At 37.4% G+C, this 15,089-nt stretch overlaps 1 protein-coding gene across 1 annotated transcript; it reads right to left on the minus strand.

Moving 5' to 3' along the window:
- Positions 1-334: 334 nt before the first annotated feature.
- AMACR (alpha-methylacyl-CoA racemase) lies at positions 335-12,928 on the minus strand. Its single transcript, XM_027868751.1, has 5 exons — positions 12,509-12,928; positions 12,040-12,183; positions 7,353-7,513; positions 3,966-4,152; positions 335-1,062 (listed from the first exon to the last, which is right to left on the minus strand). The coding sequence occupies exons 1-5, from the start codon at positions 12,828-12,830 to the stop codon at positions 653-655; spliced, it is 1,224 nt and encodes a 407-aa protein (XP_027724552.1). The 5' UTR covers positions 12,831-12,928; the 3' UTR covers positions 335-652.
- Between the last annotated feature and the right edge of the window lie 2,161 nt (positions 12,929-15,089).

Below are 15,089 nucleotides of genomic sequence, written 5' to 3' on the forward strand. Positions count from 1 at the left end.
AGCAGTAGAAAAGTGTCCTGAGGGGTGTTAGGTGTCTTTCTTTATACTAGGCAGGTAGGTGGGGTCTAATGGTGGGAACTAAGGAAAGCCTATGAATTCTTTTTTGCATACTCATGGAGTAGGGTTTTGGGGTTTTTTTTGGTTTTATTTTGTTTTGTTTTTTGCTCAGTTACTTCTAAAAGAGGGAAGGGGCCCTGGGGGCAAAATAGACTGCATGGGGGTCCCTGGGACTACTCTCTAGGGTTTCTTCTACCTTTGTCTTAAGGTATCACTGAACTTCACTAAATAAGATTTTTACATTTTACAAAATGACTTCTTTTAATTCATTTTTTAATTCATTTAAAACATTAAAAGCACTTTCATATTCTAACATTAAAAAATATATTCAAAAGATGAGTTAAAAGGCTCATCCACTGTGAGCATTACTCTAAAAATACAACATTCTTAAGCCAAAAGTCTCCATGGAAAAATCTGTAGTGAAATCTATCATAACTGTGCAACCAAAATAATTTTTCAGTTACTAGTTATTGCCTGATTAGGATATTCCAACAAATGTAATACCATAATTTCCAATCTCCATGTATGAAGTGTTAATTATCATTCTGTATCACAAATTTATTCTTCAAACCTGCTAAGCTCTATAATTATGAGTTTATAGATTAGCTTTCAGTTTACTTGGTTCAATGATTTTGTCCAAATAAAGCTGATTAATCTCTTCCTTGCTAAACCCAAATTCCTGAAGTATCTCTTCAGTGTGTTCTCCTTTCAGTGGATTCCTTTTGGTAGAGGGAACAGCTGGTGTTCTCGAAAGCAAAGGAGCAGGTCTGGGGCTCACATTATGATCCTCATCAGTGATAAAAGAGCCCCGTTCTTGGTTATGTTCATTAAGGGCAGCTTCCTCCAAATTCACAACAGGAGTCACACATGCATCGGTGCCATCAAAAATCTTACACCATTCTGCCTGTGTCTTCTTTGCAAACTTTTCTGCAAATTTCTTCTTCATTTCTTCCCAATCAGAAATACTCAGCTGATCAGGAAGTTCATCACAATTTAATCCCAGTCCTGATGAAAGAAAATAAGACATTCTTATTTACTGACTACGCTTTGGTAGTGATTAAGCCATACCATTAATGGAAATGGACCATGAGCTGACTACCTCTACCCCAAATAAAATTCAATACAGATTGTCTCAAGTGGGTGAAGAGAATATAGTATATGACAAGAGACCCAACAGTATACATTTTATGATTATGCCTTGTTTAAAAGAACAGTGTTCAACTAGTCTAGCCTTAGTTTTCTCTTTGTTTGCAGAAGTAAAATGTTACTCTTGATATTAATTTCAAAGAAAATTTGTTTGTAACAGGACAATTGCCTATGATTATAAATTCTCTAAATATAAAATTCTCTAGAGTTATAACATGTATAATTTAATATTTTTAACTAAAACCACATGATTTAATATTTATAGCAACATTCTTTTTGTAGTAGCAAAGAAAGGGAAATAAAATAGACTTCCATCAATTGCAGAATGGCTGAGCAAATTGTTGTCCAAGAATTTAATGTATAAGAAATTATGAAAAACAAAAAAAAATAGAAAAAATTATATGAAGTGATGGAAAGTGAAGAAGAGACAAGAAAATAATATACTCAATGACAATAATGTAAAATAAAAAGAACCACCACAAAATTATCAAAAATGAATGCTGAAAAATCACAAAAAAAAAACCTTGCTCCAAAGAAGAAATATGATTAGAAACCACCTATCCCCACCCTCACCTTGCTCTTTGTAGAGATGGGGGGTATGTATGGGAGGGATGGTAGTATCCATGGGTGTGGAACATTGAATATATTGTCAGATTTTTTTTGATGTATTGATTGGTTTTGCTGATTTTTTTCCTCTTCTTTCTCTTTTTCTTTCTTTTTTCTAAACTTCTTTGTTATAAGAGATGGCTCTCTGAGAAGGGGGCAGGGGAGTAATCTTGGTGATAGAGAGACAGATAGACAGATAGATAGACAGACAGACAGACAGATAGATAGATAGATAGATAGGCAGATACAGATAGACATCTCTTCCCTCCATGGTATTAACAAAGATTGAATTTTGAAATGAGTATTTATAAAAATTTGATTTAAAAATATTTCTCAGAAAACTTAATGGAAAGAAAAATTTTTCTGCTAGACAACCATTTATCAAGACTTAAAAGGGAGAAAGAAAGAAATCCATTCTATTGCACGCTTTGGAGCCAAATGAATACCTACATACACACACACACATACACTGAAAGCACATCTTAATAATTACAGAGCCATGGTGGATATACTGTATTTGAATATTCATTTGGCTCCAAAGTGTGTGATGGAATGTAGTTTAGGCCTAGAATTTAAAATGAAGATGATCTATTTCCAGTTCTGTTTTTGCCGAAAAGTACTCCACATGCCTCAGACCAATTACTATATTCCTTTTTGCATTCTCACCTAGAAGTTGGTCAAATTAATATTGATAACAATTGTTTTAAAGTACTTTTATGATCCTTGGCATTCCTCAAATTACAAGTTAACAACTTTGATCCATATATTCTACTTTTAAAACTATTTAACGTAATGTTGTTATTGCTGTTGTCGTTCAGTTGTTTCAGTTGTGTCCAACTCTTTGTGACCCCACTTGGGATACTGTTGGCAAAGATACTTTGGTTTGCCATTTCCTTCTCCAGCTCATTTAACAGATGGGCAAATTGAGGCAAACAGGATTAAGTGACTTGCCCAGTGTCACACAACTAGTTAGTATCTGAGACTGGATTTGAATTCAAGTCTTCCTGACTCCAGGCTCAGCAATCTATACACTGTGCCACTGAGCTGGCCCAATGTAATGTAATATTAAGGCCATACATTTAAAAGAGACAAATATGCTAAAAAAGAGCTCATCTTACTTATCCTGTAGTGTGTAGTCCTTTTAAACACATCTGAATTGATCTATCTCTGAAATAAGATTTAACTTAGAAAGACTCTAATACATATGAATGAAATAACCTTTAGCACAATTACTCAGCTAGTGAGCAAAATTTGAAGGGCACAGGATTACTAATATAAGGAAATGGGAAACTTGTTAAGAATTGCAAGAAGGCTACAATGACATGTACCACTATTAAAACCCTGTAACTGGAATTCAATATGTGATTATAAATTGATGAACCATCATATTTACAAATACTTCCAGGGGTCTATCAAAGAACAGGAAATACTCAAGTGAGTAGATGACTTCCTTCTTTATAGGACTATTCCAATGCCAGCAGAGTATAATTTCTGGCAAGTCCTAGCATGAAGTGACAAGCTGCATGCCCATTATCTGAGTAGCAGCCCAGCTAACTTCCGATAGGTTGACCACCAAAAGCTTGCTCACTAGGTAACGATTTTCTTTTTGGTCACAGCAACTCATATATTATGACTTACTAAGGCATGGAGGAAGAGCTTGGATATGTGTTGGTAAAAAGAGTACTCACCCAAATAAAATCAGGAATTGTTTAAAGGTATTTGAAGAAGTGGTATTATAAAGCAAGAGTAAAGGCATCTACTGGGTATAAGAAGTCACATGATAAGCTTGTATTTCTACCCTGCTGCATTAGCACAGTAATGAAAAAGTAATAAATGTATGTTGAATTGAATGAAGGCTATTTTATGTACCTAAAAGGGTCTTAATATTAACCCACATGTCTTTCAAAATTCATAAAGATTACAAGAACCAAATGTAGATTTTTTTCATTGGGAAAAACATAAGCTACAATATTAAATTTTAAAGTAAATTATAATATATGTTGGTTACTCAGAATATAAATTCATAGGAAAGCAACATTTTAATTTCAAAGGGTCACCCAAATAATCCCAGACTCCAAAGAAGATCTCAGTTATACTGCCAACACACTTATGAAAATAGACAAACAAGCAAGCAGTGTCTTCCAAAAATTCATTACCATTAATCAGCAGTGCATAGAATTGAGGTTCTATGGCACCAACAGCCATGAATTTCCCATCTGAAGTCCTGTACGTTTCATAGAAAGGTGCTCCACTATCTAACATATTCTTTCCTCGAGGCTGGCTCCAGAGTCCAGCATTTTGCGACTGCCACAAAAAAGAACTTAGATATGCTGCTCCTTCCACCTGGAAAGAAGTAAAATAAGCGTCATTTAGGTTTACAAATGAAATAGTTGATACAGATTGTTCACAATATAAAGAACACAATTAACTTCAGTAGGTTTTTGTTGTTGTTGTTCCTAAAAGTTGATATAAAAACACTTTCCACATTAGGAAAACAGGATTCATTTTCTAAGGGAACTTAAACAAATTTAAAGCTAGAAGAGAGATTAGAGGTCAAGTTTAACCCCTTATTTTACAGATGAAGAAACCGAACTTGAGAAATATCAAGGGACTTGCCCAAGGTCCCACAGCTAGTATATGCCACAGTGTCGGAGGCGTGATTCAAACCTTGGTCTTAACTCCAAAGCCAGGTGCCTATTCACTTCACCGTGCTATCTCTCATGCATTATTACCTCCTTATTGAATCATGAAGCTATGGTTAGTCTGCCAGGGAATTATTTCACTGGAGAGGAATATCGCCTGGCCCCAACACCCCCAAAGGCTATCTACAGGTAACCTAAACATCTCTTTATGTTTTCAGCTGTTATGACTTCAGTCCTTGAATTTTCCAGAAATCTTATAGTAAAGTTCTTGGTGTCCCTACAATACAGCCACTCTGGGAAGCTTCATACCAACAATGAATAATCGATTAGAGTCCCCAAACACACTTCTGACCTCCATATTCTCAGCAGATAATTCGCCTCCTACTTTATTCAAGATCATCCTAATGCATTCTTTCAACAGCCTTCTTCCACACCTCCAAACTTCTCCATGTCTTCACTCATCCTCTCTCAGAAGAAGTGTTTCTCCTGCCTGTGCCAATGATCATATTCCATCCCACCTCCTATGGGGCCTTGCTCTACTGATCATTCCCCATCTGTTATCTTTCATTTCTCCTTCTTCCATCTGCTTGTATCCTAAAAAACAAACAAAAAACTTCCTAAACCCTTCTACACCTCCAACTACCATTTCACAATCTCCCCTCCCTTTTGCTGCCAGCCAAATGTCTTGACAAAGAAATATATACTTATTACCTCCACTACCTTTTCACCCACTCACTCCTCAACCTCTTGCCATGTGGCTTCAGTCCCTGACATTCTACTGAAACTACTCTCTCAGAGATCACCAATGACCTTCTAACTGCCAAATTAAATGGTCTTTTTCAAGTCTTCACTCTCCTTTGTCTCTCTACTTCATTTGTGGCATAATGGAGTTAGGAACAGTAGAGTTCAAATCTAGTTTGCAGACATTCACTTGCTTTGTGACCTTAGGAAAATACCTTAACTAATATATAAAATGAGGCGAATTATTGATAGTATTGACTTGGTAGAGTTGTGAAGATCAAATGTGAGGATGTATTTAAAAAACGCTTTGTTGTCCTTAAAGTGTTAGATAAATATCAGTTGTTATTATTGGTAATCTCTATTCCTTTGGATTCTATGACATATTCTCATCCTTCTCCAGCCTGTTTTTAAACTTCCTTCTTCATCTCCTTTACTGTTTTTTTTTTAACCTCTTCCCTGACATGAACATAGGCATTCTCCAAAGTTCTGTTCTCAGTATTCTCTCCTTTGGCTGTTCCATCCCCTCCAATAGATTCATGTAATCACCTCCTAGGAGCATAGATTTGGAGTTGGAAGGAACCTCGGAGATCAAGTTCAACTCCTTCGCTTGATAGACGAGGAAGACATGGGCCAGAAAAGTGAAGTGAATGGCCAGACATGACATACATAGCAGAGCTGGGATTCAAATAAAGGTCCTCTGACATCAAATCCAACACATTTCCTCTTGTACCACAAATACCAATAGTTAGATTAATATTTCTAGAATGTCTAAAAAACTCTGGGATTCTTAGCACTCTTTGTACTTTGTCATTTGTAGAAGCAGAAAGGGAATCAAGGCCCATTTTGTATTTTTCTTTGTTTTATAGGTCGCTCCCATGAAACAGGATTACAGTAATAGCAATGAAAAGAATAGTACAAGGAAAAGGGCCAAGTAATTGTAATGATGAATCTTTGTCACAGAGAATGGCAAAATGCACCTCCCTTTCTGTGGAGAAGTGGTGGCCAGGATGTGTACAACGTTGCATATACTGATGGACAGTGTCGCTCAGGTGATTTTAAATATATTTTTTTCTTTGTGGCAAGGAAAGGCTCATTGGCAGGAAAGGAACCATGTATTAGGAAACATCTGTGATTAACTTGAAGGGCTTTATCCATGGTCTAAATAAGCTTTTCAGTTTCAAGACAACTATTAAAAAAAAAAAGCCTCTCCCAGCCTTTGAGCTGAACAGACCTTAAACTGCTTGTTAGCTAGTTAAGTGAAACAACCTTACTCAGCCTTGCTGACATTTCTTATCAACCAGGAAGCTTCCACGATAATCTCTCTCTACTCTTTTTATTCCAATCATCTTATGGCAAAACAAAAAGAAATGGTAGAATAAGAGCAAGCAACTGATGAGAGGGTTGGACTAGATGGTCTCAGAATCCTAACAGACTAATAAGATATCCATGGTTACTTTTTCCTCCAATTAGAAAAAACTATTTTCTTAACCACTGCTGTTTTCCAATTTGAAGTTAATTGTTATGATACCTAATTTGAATCAAATACTTAAACTTCATTACTATTGGTACTTTCCCTACATCATTTTATAGTTTAGTCAACCAGTTTTAAAAGAAACTACACCTTTTCTCACAATGACTTTTAAAAACATTTTTATGCAGAAAACAGCAGGAGTTTAAAACAAGAGATAGAGATTTCTGTACAATAGTACATTGAAATACTATATAACAGTTATCTAGACTAGAGACATATTAGATAAAAATTAATGTTTCAAATAGGATAGTGGAAAAGAACTTGAATCTGTGGTGATTTGGTTAAACAAACACCCTCTTACCCCCTAATTCACAAAGAAGCACTTTCTGAGGGCAAGTATGATTTAAATCTAATTTAGAAGTTAGAAACCGGATAGTCTAATCTGGAGAGACAGGAGAAAAGTGCTGGAGGGCTAGGTATAAATGAAGGGAGTCAAGTGGTTAGAATGTTAACCAGACCTAAATATTAACCAGAATGTTAACCACGATAAATTTAGCATGTATATCAAATTAGATGAGGCCATCTTGAGAAAGTAATTCCCTTAGATATTTGAATGTTGTTTCAAATGTCAAAAAAAGTGCACTTATAAACAATTAGCAGGTATTTCATTTTCAGTGATGGAAACTTACCATATTTGCATCAATGACCTGACCTTTGCCAGACTGCGTACGTTCATAAAGAGCCAGCACAATGCCCAATGCACATGTCAAACTGCCACCACCAAAGTCAGCCAAAAGATTTAGTGGTGCATAAGGAGTCTCACTACTCCTGCCTAATTTTGACAGCACACCTATACATTTAAAAAGAAAATTAGTCATGAGACTAAGATAAATTACCCTGTGAATTTAAGATCTGTTTTTAATCAAAATTTGAACTTTTTAAAATCCAAAGTATTTCAGCCTCTAAAAAATAAACTGATTTTTTTTTTAATTCAGGAGGTCTTTCTCTTTCCTACTTTTGTAAAGACAAGTAGAAGATAGTTTTCCTAACGTTTCTTATAAATCAGCCTATGTTTTCTCAAATCTTAATTCAGTTGCTTGTGTTACTGTGCTTTTATGTTTTTACTCACAGAGTTCAGGAAATTAATGAATATTACTATCTCATAGATTCCATAGGACAGTATGAAAATCTCCATTTCTTGGATAAAAGCCTCACTTCTTGGCCCATTTGGGCTAAGATCAAATGTAGTAATCTTGACAAATCCATGATTTTATAGGTTCAGGGACTCTTTCCCCTGGCGTAACTCAAAACCCTACTTCTCCTGTGCAATTTTTGGCTATATAGCCTCCATACGCCTCAGTTTCCCCAACTGTAAAATGCGGATGAAATAGCACCTACCTCAGGGTTATTGTGAGGATCAAATGAGATCCTCATTTGGCACAGCACTTGGCACATAGTAGCCACTTAATAAATGTTTGTACCCTTCCCTTCCCCCCTTCAGAGCACTGAGTCAAAGTACGAACAGCCTTCTTTTGATTTATTTAATACTTCATGGACACCCAGGAGGCACTCATAGTGTCCCACTGTGAACCCTCATGAGCTCTTTTATGATGTGCCCGCTTCCCTTTTTAATCATCCATAACTTCAATAATGTTTTTTATCCTTGTTCTCATCACTGGCAATACTCTATACCCTAAAATGTATCTTCCTATTGGCTTTAAGTATGCTTGTAGTTGTGATTCTTCCAAGGTTAGCTTCCTTCATTAAAAGGCTTACTCCAATGACTCATCACAGTGCAGAGATCCACTTGGTTCTCAAGAATTATGCCAGCATAACACAAAATCTGGCAGGTGCTAGTCAAACTGGAAATGCTTGGAGTACAGAGGCTTAAAGCCAGTCTGTTTCTTTTTCTGAGAACTACCTTAGCTAACCGGGACACATGGCAAAAAAAAGTGATGAATTTTTAAGCAACTGCAACTCTCAAAGATTCCATTAAGTCACAGAGGGGTTGTATAAAAAAAATTCAGTATCCATCAGCAGACATCACACCAATTAAATTATAGATCCTTGGAATACTGGAAGATTGGTTTAGTCAAATCATGAGTTGAATTCTCAGTAGATTTCTCTTAAGTTTTCTCTTCTTATGAAGCAATTAATACTGCCTGAAGCCTTCCAATTTCCTCCTCCAAAATGTTTCAAAAGTAACATTATATATGACAAAAAAGGAAAACGATAAATGTTGGAGAGGATGTGGGAAAACTGGGACACTAATGCACTGTTGGTGGAGTTGTGAACTGATCCAACCATTTTGGAAATTAATTTGGAACTATGCCCAAAGGGCTAAAAAAAACAGTGCATACCCTATGATCTAGCAATACACTGCTAGGTCTATATTCCAAAGAGATTTAAAAAGAGAGAGAGAGCAAGGGAAAAAAAAACTACTTATACAAAAATATTTATAACAGCTCTTTTTGTGGTGACTAAGAATTGGAAATTGAGGGGATGCCCATCAGTGGGGAAATGGTCGAACAAGCTGTGGTATGTGATTGTAATGTAATGGAATATTATTGTGCTATAAGAAATAACAAGCAGGATGATTTCAAAAAAATCTGGAAAGACTTTCATGAACTGATACAAGGTGAAGTGAGCAGAACCTGAGGACTATTGCACACAGCAACAGTAATATTGTACAATGAAAAACTTATCCAAGGTAATCCCAAAGGGCTCATGATGAAAAATGATATTCACCTCCAGAGAAAGAACTATTATCTGAATACAGACTGAAGCACACTATTTTTCACTTTTTTTTCCTTCAAATCTTCTTGCACAAAATGACTAATATGGAAATGTTTTACATGATTGCACATGTATAACCTGTATCAGATTGCTTACTGTCTTAGGAAGGGGGGAAGGGAGGAAGGGAGGGATAGAATTTGGAACTCAAAATTTTACAAAAAAAATGTTAAAAATTGTCTTTACATGTAATTGAGGAGAAAAAAATATAATTTTTTTAAAAGTAACATCATGCTCTAAAAATCATGCTGCCATGAATGGACATTTCTTTTCACTCAACAAAGAGACTGAGTGCTAGCTAATAATTTCTGGGCCTCTGTGGGCTGGTCTTTGAACAGCAAACACAAGCTTGAATTAAGCCTACATGTGAAACCTTTATGGCTTGGTAGAACATGCCAGACACAACTTGTATTCTAAAGCATAGTTATCAAAAAGACCTCAAATCATCTCTATGCCATAATAAGGCTTTGGGAGAAGATTTTTGCTAAGGGATAATCTCCTACTATTTATAAAAGAAAGTAAAATAAAGTACTTCTTCAAGAACACATAAGGATAGGGAATAGGGCCTGGACCTATAATTTCATTGGTACAGGGCACTCTTCATGGGGAAATTCCTTCCACCAATGCAGACCTTCAAATATTCTACAATTTACAGTCTTAGAGTTCTTTGGGCCACTGAGAGGTTAAGTGACTTGCCAAGGGTCACACAGTGAAGTCCCTTTATCTCTGAGCATCAGTTTCCTGATCTGTAAAATGGAGATGAAATACCTATATAGTCAATCTCATAGGATCACTGTTAGGAGAGTAATCTGAAAGCACTTTAGAAATTCAAAGTTATTTCTTGACAGTAAACCATATTTTCTAAAATCTTTTGCTGCCTTTCTACTCATTTTCACATTGAAATCACAAGGCAGAAAAGTAACTGTTGTCTTAGTCTGGAGAAATTCATCAAGTTTTTCAGAGAAATTCTCGATTCATCCTCTGCTATAATAGCATATGAGCTATAGTCATCTTCAAGATAATCTATCTGCTTATGGTCAGTAATAAATGCAAAAAGAGATGAGATGACTAAATGTCCAATAAAATTATGTTATTTTGTTGCATCTGGCCATAAAATAAAATCAACTAGGTGAATTTCTTTATTTGCTTTTCCATGGAGGTTCTATGAGTTGACCTTTCATTTGTCTATAAATTCTTCATGTTTTCTCATTTCGCTTGTACTAAGAATGTCAAAATGGATATAGCTTAATGCATCCAGAAATACATCTACTTGTTGTACACAAAAACTGTACTTTATGAGATACAAGAGTTAAATACATTTCTTTTGATGCCTTAAGAATTATATAATTCTGAATATCCTCCACCTTCTTTTCTGTATTTTGCTAGAGTAGTTTTTGGACAGTAGACACATAGTCTGCTATTAAGCCTGTACTACTGAGGCAGGTAGGGGGCACACTGGATAGAGCATTAGATTTGGAGTCTGAATTAAAATATGGCATCGGACATTAGCTGTGTAACATGGGCATATAAATTAATCCATTTGCCTTAGTTTCCTCATCTACAAAATAGGGATAATAACAGTACCTACCTCAGAGGGTTGTTATGGAAACAAAATTAATTAATATGTATAAAGCAATTGGCATTCCTTAATATACTGTATGCTAGGTATTATTATTACTATTATTAAAGTTTCTTGGTTTGTAGAACCTGCAGGAATCTATGTTCCATTTGTCTAATCCTTCGAAGACCAAGGATGACCTCATGCCTCAATAAGGATATGGCATGAGATCTCTGTGGAAGGATAATCACTTCCTCCTTATAAAAGAGACTTGAAACATGCGTACCAAAAAACATTAAAATGATCAAATGTAAAAGTAAATGTGAAAACCATGCATGTGGGGGAAGAATATTAATTCTTTTTCTGACTGATAATAGTTTACATTAACATAGTATCTTGTGATTTATAGAGTACTTTTCTTATATTAAGACAAGCATGTTTCATACTATTTCTTACAAAATGACAAGTAGTGTAAGTATCACTATCCTCACTTTAAATGAGAAAGCTGAGGAAGTTCAAAGAGGTTAAATGACCTGCCAGTGGTCACATTATTAATAAGTGTTGGGGCTGGAATTTAAACTCAGCCCTCCTGACTCCAAGTCCAGAAGTAATGCTTTCCATTACAGCATTCAGGCTCTCAAATAGCCAAACATTTCAATATGATATAAGGAATGCAAGAGTACCTTTGGTCAGCACTTTTATCTAAGAGTAGTAATTGTCAAAATGCTGAAATCAGGAAATCTTTTTGTGTCTATTTCATGCCCTACAATGTTGACCAATAGCATAATCCTACAGACAGAAAACAAGGGCTCTAGGAGCCTACAGAAAAGTTTGAAACTAGTCATCTCACAAGTTAAATCAACCTCCCATATTGATCAAATATTTCTCTATTTTTTAAGGCTGTTGAAGATTTAATACTTGATCTTATTTTTAATTTCTTGCTGAAATGAACTAAACCATAGACCTCGAGTGGGTGTAAATAAAATGTGTAAAAAAAAAAAATTGAATGATATTCCCCAACATACCTGACAAGGCCAGAAAATTGATATCGTGACCTGCTACCTTAGACAATCTTCCAGTCTGACCAAATCCACTCAATCTGGCATAGATAAGCCTTGGATTGTCCTTTCGCAGAATCTCTGGACCAAGTCCAAATTTCTCCATGACACCTAAGTAGAATGTAAACATTTAAAGTCATTTTTTGCTTAACTACTTTAAGAATCTATGAAAAACCAATTATTTATGTTTACTCAAGTTTGGCTCAGCCCTACGGACTAAAAATTATTTATAGCTTTCCAAAGCTTAGTTTCTGAAACCTTTCTGGCAGTGCAGTAGTGGGGGGTGGGGGGAGGGGCGGGGAAGGAGGGCACCAGCGGACCGGGGTGGAGCTGGGAAGGGGGGAGGGAGTGAGACCCGGGGGGAGGGAGTGAGACCCTGGGAGAGGGAGGAGGCGGGGGCGGGGGGAGCGGGGCGGGGGGCGGTCCTCGCGCTCACCTGACCGGAAGGGCTCCGCCAGCACGTCCATCTGGCGGCTGATCCTGCGTATTACGGCCGCCCCCTCGGGCCGCTTCAAGTCCAAGGCCAAGGATCGCTTCCCTCGGGCCATCCACGTAGGGGTGGCCGGGCCCAGCCTGTCCACTCTCATCACCTGGGCCCCGAAATCGGCCAGGATCATGCCGCAGAGGGGGCCTGGGGCCAGGCCGGCAAACTCCAGCACTCGGACTCCTTGGAGAGCCATAGATGACCTCCCGAGGACCGAGGGCACCTGCTGCCGGGAGGGACAGCGGCTAAGTGACCCGCGGGACTTCTCGCGCATGAAGTCAAAGCCTCCCTCTCTTAGTATAGCTGCGCAGAGTAGGAGGCGCCTGCGCAGTGGCGAAAGTGAAGCCCAGCGCCCTTACTCGGGTCAAGCTAGGTACCATTCTGAAGAGCCTGACTATATGTACTCCCTAACTCCTCCCCCTTCCCTCCCTCCTGCTCCTCCCCTCCCCGCTCCCTTCCCTCCCTTCCATCTATTCTAGACAACTCCCTAAAACTAAAAGTTGCTGAGGAGGTGCCCTTCTGCATTGCTAGAGGAAATTCTTTACCAAAAACTCTGAATACCGATGAAATCACAGGTACTGTCCACACCCGTTGTTTTCTTCAACAGTAACAATTTATATATCACATTAAAAAGATCTTATTCAACCCAGTGAGGTAAACGCTTTTAGTGTCCTCATTTTGCAAATGGGAACACTGAGGCTGAGAGATGTTGAGTGAATTGCTCCAGGTCACACATGTCAGAGTCAAGATTCAAACTCAAGTCTTCCTAATGCCAAGTCCAGGACACGACCTAGTACTATGTCACCTCTGTTATATTGCCTGTGCTTCAAAAGATCATTGATTTTATCCATGTGTGTTTTTGTGCCACCCAAGCAATTACAACCCAGTCACAATACCTCGACATGACTTCATGAGTCAGAAGCTGTTGCCTAAAATTTAAAAATCTTTAGTCTCATTACCCTTAGCACAGTTGCACCATAGTCCAATGCCTCTGAGCCCATGAAGTACACTTCAGATTGGCATGACTTGCCAGAGGATAGATAAATCAGAATCAGGCACCGACATCACTCAGTGAATCATGAGTAGAGTGGAACAGTAAGTACCTCTTACAGGTCTAAAGCTAGAAGCGTCCTCAGAGGCCTTATAACGCTATTTTACAGATGAGGGAGGTCACAAAGGTAGGAAAGCATCAGAGGGAAGTTGGACCCCAGGTCTTTTGACTTCATAGTCAGTGCAAGCTTTCTGTTACCATGCTATCTCTTCTTCTGTTGTCGTAGATAAATAAGAGCTGGCTGGATGTGTAACTGCCAGACATACTACAGCAAATACCAAATTTGGTAGTTCACACCAGAGAATTTAGAGAAATTGAAGAAAATTCAGAGAGATCTGCTCTGTGATCCATTCCACTCAGAGGTCTTCCCCAAATCTCATGTTTTCCCAAGGTAGAGATGAAACTCCTTATCACTATAGCAGTTATAATTGTTCTTTGTGAATGAAAGTAGAGGATTTGTGGTGGAAGGTGGAAGCATGGGTGTGTTAGAGCCAGCTCATACCTACCTAATTGTTAAATTTTCAGTATGAGCATTTGCATCTCAGAATTCAGCATGTGCTGCAAATATGGGCTACAAATTGATTTATTGTTTTGTTGATTGTGTAGATTTAGGGATATGATGGAGAAAATGTTAATAATGCTGTAGTGCCCTGGGCCTCAGGTCCCTCACATGTAAGGTGAGGGGGTTGGACCAGATGTCATCTGAGGTCCCTTGCCATTCTAAGTCTATGTTCCTATGATTCTGTCATCACTGGTGCAGATTTTCCCCCACCAATGCATACAAAACATAGATGATACTACCTCATCAATACCATAAAATATTGAGAAGAAATTATGCAAGTAAATCACAGTTCACCAAAGTAGTATCTACGTAACTACAGGTACAAATACCTAGTTTTTTTCATATTCTCCCTTAAAACTTTGCTTAATGAAAAATGGCCAAGAGGATTATTAACAACTACAACTCTGTTTTTTCTTTTATCCTATGCATCATACTGGGCAATGCATTCCTTAAAAAAAGAAAAAAACTTTATATCTTTGTTATTGCATCACTAATTTCTGAATATACCCTTCTCCCTTCCATCCAGAGTCCTCTCGTATAACAAAATTTTAAAAGAGAACAAAAGCATTTCAGCATTTCAGTGAAACAAAAATATCAGTGGTCTGTGGCAACATATGCAATATTCCACACCCATAGCCTCCTACCTGCGCAAAGGGTTAAGAAATACATTACTATATATCATGTAAATTACTTAAAGTATTGATTTTGGAAAAGCATCTCACTAGAGTTTGTTTTTTTTTCCCTTGCATAGAAGCTTAACAGGATATGTAAGATCTGAAGTCCATGGTTAGTTTGTGACAATCTCTCTCCAGTCCCTCACCATTACTTACTTTGGGGATTAAACAGGGTTTTGTTTGATGTCAAGTATGACCTGGTGCCCAATTAGCATTACCTTGTCACTTCACAAATTTATGTGACTT

The sequence above is a fragment of the Vombatus ursinus genome, unplaced genomic scaffold, assembly GCF_900497805.2.
Source record: "Vombatus ursinus unplaced genomic scaffold, bare-nosed wombat genome assembly UNPS02014791.1, whole genome shotgun sequence".
NCBI classification, from domain to species: domain Eukaryota; kingdom Metazoa; phylum Chordata; class Mammalia; order Diprotodontia; family Vombatidae; genus Vombatus; species Vombatus ursinus.

Coding starts and splice junctions, on each gene's coding strand:
- AMACR (XM_027868751.1), bottom strand. CDS start 12,830: ATGCGCGAGAAGTCCCGCGGGTCACTTAGCCGCTGTCCCTCCCGGCAG. Junction 12,184..12,508: donor GGCGGAGCCCTTCCGGTCAG/GTGAGCGCGAGG, acceptor CATTCTACTTAG/GTGTCATGGAGAAATTTGGA. Junction 1,063..3,965: donor CTATGCACTGCTGATTAATG/GTAATGAATTTT, acceptor TTCTTTCATCAG/GACTGGGATTAAATTGTGAT.